Source organism: Cydia splendana, chromosome 27, assembly GCF_910591565.1.
Source record: "Cydia splendana chromosome 27, ilCydSple1.2, whole genome shotgun sequence".
NCBI classification, from domain to species: domain Eukaryota; kingdom Metazoa; phylum Arthropoda; class Insecta; order Lepidoptera; family Tortricidae; genus Cydia; species Cydia splendana.
In genome coordinates, this window is record NC_085986.1 from 442,396 (window position 1) to 448,736 (window position 6,341).

Here is a 6,341-nt window from a genome sequence, read left to right on the forward strand (position 1 = left end):
GTAAAATGCTTGACACGGGAACAATTTAGTATGGTTTTTTTAGTTCCATTTTACTTAATTTCTACTATTTTATGTCGCACTGTACCTGGGTATATATACGAGTACATGAAGGGTACACCCAGCGTTTTAAATAAATGCTCTTTCCGGGATTCGAATACAGAAAATGTAATATTTTTTTTACGATTTCACAAAGGTAGTTCCTAAAACACTCAGTTATATTAAGTAAGTAGTGTACATACATACTTTATTACATTTTATGTACATAATAATGATGTGATATGTGATCAAATATATTTAATTATAACGATATTTGTTTTTATTTAACCTGATTCCGATTGACAGAATAACAACACACAACTACAACAGAACAGGTACGGGAGAGAAGAGTGAATAGGGGGTATTACTGCAATGTTCTGCCGCCAGAGTGCAGCACTAAGCTAGCTAGTAAACCATAGAGTGACACACTGTACATACTGTGCCTTAAACTGTTTTTTGACTAGTTTTCACAGACAATATAGTAGATTGTTAACCAAGGGATGAAAGGCACTCATTTCTGCCGAGGTAGTTTGGCGCTCGAACGCAGTAAGAGCGCCAATAGTCCGAGGCTGAAATGATGCCTTTCACCCGAGTTAAACACTCTAGTTTTCATTTCGAATACGAGGAAAGTATGTGTCTTTTTTAAAACATGACTTAAGTAGGTACCTATACATATTTATACTATTTTTTGAAGGTACTTTCAATTAACAATTTAGGCAAAAGTATCGTTATTTATGGAAAATGGGGAGTCAAATATCAGAATGAAAATTATATAACAAATCCATTTATACCCAAATTTTAATTGATTATCGTAAATATAATTAATAAAATCGTACTTGGAACCTAAAATGCTCTAGTGCAGAAACGTATCATTTTCTGCACACCTTTTAGAACAACAATGACCCTCTTTCAGAACATGAGAAATGAAAAAATATGCCATTGATGCATCAAGGCGGTTTGGTAACAAGGGCCTACCGGGAAACGCGAAAATCGAAATTTAGTTATCTGCCTCTTTATATCGCTCGAATATGCAAGAGTGGTAGGTTAGATACTTAACGAAATTTAGCTTTTCTTGTTCCGCGGTCTACAGCCAGATTGTGATGGACTGTGGTAGTAGCGCCCCCTACGCAGAGTTTCGCGTAATATTCCCTATCGATATTCCACCCCAAGAGAACATCCCTTTGAACAACCTCCTGAAGCTACGTTCATAATCTAGAATACCTTGTACCAATTTCTATACAACATTGTGTACTGGTACGTGTACAATTTAGGGAGAATTAAAATTAATCAAAATAAAATAATTAGAAATAATAAATGAAAGATTATTAGCGCAATATATTGTAAACATTAAGAATTATAATAAACTTTATCATAGTTTACGTCAAATTGACACGATATCTTGTGATTTCAGAACGCTCATTTGATGCCTGTCAATAATACAATTGTACTCCAATTTCTATAGGAAAATCGAGGAGAAAAAACCTTCGTTCTTGATGTAAATTAGCTCTAAATCCGTGTATTTGTTTAAATTAGTTGTATCATAAGTTATTATAATGTCATTCGAGGTTATTATTAAGAATGAGCCGGTGGAGCCGGAAGAAATCTGCATCGGACCGGGGCCGCAAATGGAGACTGAATTCGTCAATATAAAAGTAGAAATTGACGAGGAAAGGTAATTATTGTTTTTTTATATAATACATTAGGGAAATACTGCTTCGTTGGACCAGTAAGTGATTATAGCGGCATCCGATGTAGGTTCCTGTCGGTCACTGGTGCCACTACCTACCTATGTTATTCATAGACTAGGTTCTTAAGCAAAATATTTCCCAGGGGTTTAGCTTTAGTTTTGATAAATATACTTAATCTATGGGCCATTATTTTTAAAGATGTACACTTCTCTCTGTTTAAATTTTTCATGTATGATATTAAATTTCTACTCGGAACCACAAGCTCTTTTGATGCTAGGTAATAGATGCAAAAAGGTGTCCCAAAATTTCCATACATTTTTCGATCGAAAGTACTTATATGGCAAATGGTAATGGAATGGAAATAAAAATGTTGGGGCACTTTTTTTCTCATAAAAGGTAAGAAAGAGCTCGTTATTCTCATTAAAAGTAACCATACAATTGTCTAATTTAAAAAAAATGTGTAGCATACAACTTTAAATACACTATATGCTAACAAAGTCTATCTTATGCCGTAAATGCCTGACATCATTTTGGAAAAGCTGATACTCTTCAAACTGCGGGATCGATTTCTATCATACATAGCTAAGAAACACTGCAAGAAAACTCGCTTTCACATAAAAAAACTGCATCGAAATCGACCAATATGTTAGAGAGCAACAATGCCAGAGACAGACAGACTGAGGTGTCAACATATTATACCCCTCTTTGCGTTGGGGGTTAAAAATGGCCCCTATACAAAGTTATCATAAAAACTTTCTCCAGTTCCAGAGTTGATCCAACACCTGATACTCAAGTGACAGTGAAGATTGAGCCTCAGGATGTGGGCATAGAGTACAAAGCGCAGACAGACGGACAAACGCCTCCAGTCGGAATTAAATGTGAAGCGGAACAGACAGGCAGACACACAGGCCTGGTGAAGATTGAGCCCCTTGATCAGGACTTACCTGTGAGTATTGTGTTATTTTATTAATATTTATGTTTGAGAGGATTTATTTGTATTTAAAAATAATTTCTCCGGCAATAAATTATTGTGCAAAGCAGACGTGTGGAAGATTTTTAATAGACATGTAATACCTACCTTTAAGTAAATCGTATGTTTTCTCTCACGGGACAGGCTTGTGCCTAGTGTGGAGGTCAGTATAAACTGTAAATGTTCTTATGTGTTTTTTGGAAATAAACTATTTGTATTTGTATTAGTGTTAGATTATTTATTTCATGTAATAAATTACAGTATAAGTTTGCCTGAGCCTGAGCTAAATATAATTAAAGTGTCAACCAAAAATACGTTCTTAACCCAAGTGAATATTTCTTCCCTGCGACTCTACTTCCGATTACGACTAATTCAAAACATAATATTTGTAGAACTGATCGCCGCACACAGCACAGAATAACTAATAGTACTAGGTACAGAAGACTCACTCTCTAACAAAACGCGTCTGTTACGATCAGCACAGATATGGCCGCTAGGTGGCGACAGCGACACGCGCGGCTTATGGCTTTCCTCAAAATTGGTGTGGAATGGATGTACTTTTAGCTACCTGTAGCAAAGCGACGAAATCGCGGAGTGAGCCACGCCTGACTATAGTTCATTCGTGTTAAGAATGCAGTAAAATCATGGTGATCTGCCGGCATAGCGAATCGTTTACGCTCCGTACCGAACGAAACGCAACTTTCTCTGTCGCACTAATATGGAAGACGGATAGAGAGAGGTGACTACGTTAAGCCACGGAGCGGTGATTGGCACGTTGCCAGGACATGGATTGTAAGCGTATGCGTCGCGTAAGCGTAACGAGTATGAGACGCGCAAAGTTCTACACACGAATCGTAGCGTAGACGAATGGTTTTGTAAGTGAAATTTTATTAGTTGAAATCATGGCGTCACTGGCCAGACGTTTTCGGTGGATGTGTTGATGCTCAACTATTTCTCTATGGTTTTATAATAATACAATACAATACTCTTTATTGCACACTTCACACAGTTTACAAAGCAACTACAAATAAAGACAATAGGGAATATTAGGCAAAGCTCTGTGTAGGTGGCACCTTTGTGGCACATACAGTAAACAAACCACATTGACACATCACACGTCACGTCAATCACATGGCCTACCGCGAAACAAGAAAATCGAAATTTCGTTATCTAATCTCTCTATCACTCTTGCATATTCGAGCGATAAAGAGGCAGATAACTAAATTTTGATTTTCGCGTTTACCGGTAGGCCCTTGTTAACAAACCGCCTTGATGCATCAATGGCATATTTTATTGTCTGTGAAAACTTGTCAAAAAACAGTTTAAGGCACAGTATGTATAAGTTAGTCTATGAATTTACAGAGTCGGTAGTGCTGCACTCTGGCGGCAGAACATTGCAGTAATATCCCCTATTGGATAATAAAGTGTTTATTTGTTTTGCAGCAAGAGAAAGTAAGAAAACAGAAGAAACGGCAGGGCCCGCCGTCTCCGAAGCTGATTCTGCCGGATATTCCAGATTATAACGGTACGTAAAACGTTCCCTTAAACCTTAACGGCATCCTAGCCTAGTCGGTAGTGACCCTGCCTACGAAGGTTACGGTTGAGGAAGCTTAGAAGCTGTTACCCACTGACATCCAGTTTTTTGCATGCGGATACGGTTTTTTGCAGGATCCAGTTTTCTGCAGTATGCATGCAGGATCCCGCAAACAGAATCCTCGTGTGAAAGTGACTACATTAGCACCTATACTACTAAAACGGGATCCTGCAAAAAACCGTACCCGCAAAAAACTGGACGTCAGCAGCAGGCGTGGCTCACTCCGCGATTTCGTCGGTTTGCTACAGGTAGCTAAAAGTACATCCATTCCACACCAATTTTGGTGGCTAGCAATAAGCCGCGAGTGGCGCTGTCGCCACCTAGCGGCCATATATGTCCTGATCGTAACAGACGCGTTTTGTTAGAGTGAGTCTTCTGTACCTAGTACTATTATTTATTCTGTGGGAAACAGCTCTAAAGGTGTATATTTTGTTAAGGTTTTGTGTAACCCGTGCGAAGTCAGGGCGGGTCGCTAGTATTATACAGCGTGTAAATTCAATACGGAAGAATATTTAAACGGTGGTTAGCATATATCCTAAGAAGTATATTGAGATAAATATTCCTTAGAAACACAATGAAAATATAAACCATACAAAATAATTAGGCCCGCAATGTACAGCAACAAGTTACGAGATACGCGCTTTTTAAAGTAACTGTTAACGCTTGTTGGCAGGTTATTATAAAACGCTCGTATGTCGCAATGTTATGTGTCATGTTATGTCTCGTAATGTTTGCAATATATTACCGGTTGTTAAATTTTCAATAATATAATTATGGGCTTATAATTAATTATAGTAATTAAGTACATATAGTGTAATTTAAAAAGACATATTACTTAATATTACACGGATTACACGGATACATTTTATATCTGGTTATGTTTATCGCCCGTATTGGATTCACACACTGCCGAGATCATATCATATGTATCATATCGTTGTAATCTGAGTACCACAACACAAGCCTTCTTAAGCTTCCTGTGGGGCTTAGTCAATTTGTGTAGGAATATCCTATAATATTTATTTATTTATATTTATTCGTGAAATCATGACTATCCAAAAACTATTCGTTTATGAAATATATACTTTTGTCAGCTTAAAGGTTTTCAAAGCATGCTTGTATCTTCCAGATCCAACATCAGTAGACAAAGTCAACGGGACGTCATCTTGTCCCATATGCCACAAAGTACTCTCAAATCGAGGCAACGTACAGCGCCACCTAGCTCTACATAAGAAAAAAACATACACCTGCGACTACTGCAATCGCACGTACACAAACAAGAAGTTCTTCGACAAACATATTTACTTGCATAGCATAGAAAAGAAGTATAAATGTGACGTGTGTAATAAAAGATTTAAAACTGTCTCCAATTTGGAGCAACACAAAAAGTCGCACTTAGAAAATAAGCCTCACCCCTGCGATATATGCGGGCGAACTTTCGGTATACGCGGCAATATGCTGAAGCATAGGGAACGGCATAAAGCGAAAACGGAAAGCTACAACTGCCCTGTCTGCAATAAGTTTTTCGATAAAGAGTTTCTACTTAACAGCCATATGTCAAGGCATAACAATGAAAAACCCTACATGTGCGATATATGCTGCATGAATTTTAAGCATAAAAGCACTTTAATCCGGCACACGCAGTTACATAACGGTAATAAGCCGTATTTTTGCCAAATATGCTTCAAAAGATTTACCTCTTACGGTTTAATTAAACCTCATATGCGGATACACACAGGGGAAAAACCATACCCCTGCAGAATGTGTAAAAAACCTTTTGCACATAAACATAATAGGGATAGACATGAAGTCAGACACAGCAAAGTGAAAAATCTAGTCTGCCATATTTGTAATAAGAAGTTTCCTAGAGAAAGCAGGTTGAAATATCACATGAGGTCGCATACTAAAGAGAAGTTGTTCTCTTGTAATGTGTGTTTAAGAAAATTTTCGCATAAACAGAACGTTATTAGGCATTATGATAGAAAACATCCCAATGTTGAGTATGGGATCACTAAGAACGAGGTTAAAATTGAAGAAGTTGAATAAAAAATGT

At 37.4% G+C, this 6,341-nt stretch overlaps 1 protein-coding gene across 1 annotated transcript; it reads left to right on the top strand.

Annotated features, from left to right (window-relative positions):
- Positions 1-1,469: 1,469 nt before the first annotated feature.
- LOC134803896 (zinc finger protein OZF-like) lies at positions 1,470-6,341 on the top strand. The gene is made up of 4 exons (XM_063776719.1): positions 1,470-1,708; positions 2,487-2,670; positions 4,138-4,219; positions 5,418-6,341. Exons 1-4 carry the CDS (start codon positions 1,590-1,592, stop codon positions 6,332-6,334), a joined length of 1,302 nt encoding a protein of 433 aa, XP_063632789.1. The 5' UTR covers positions 1,470-1,589; the 3' UTR covers positions 6,335-6,341.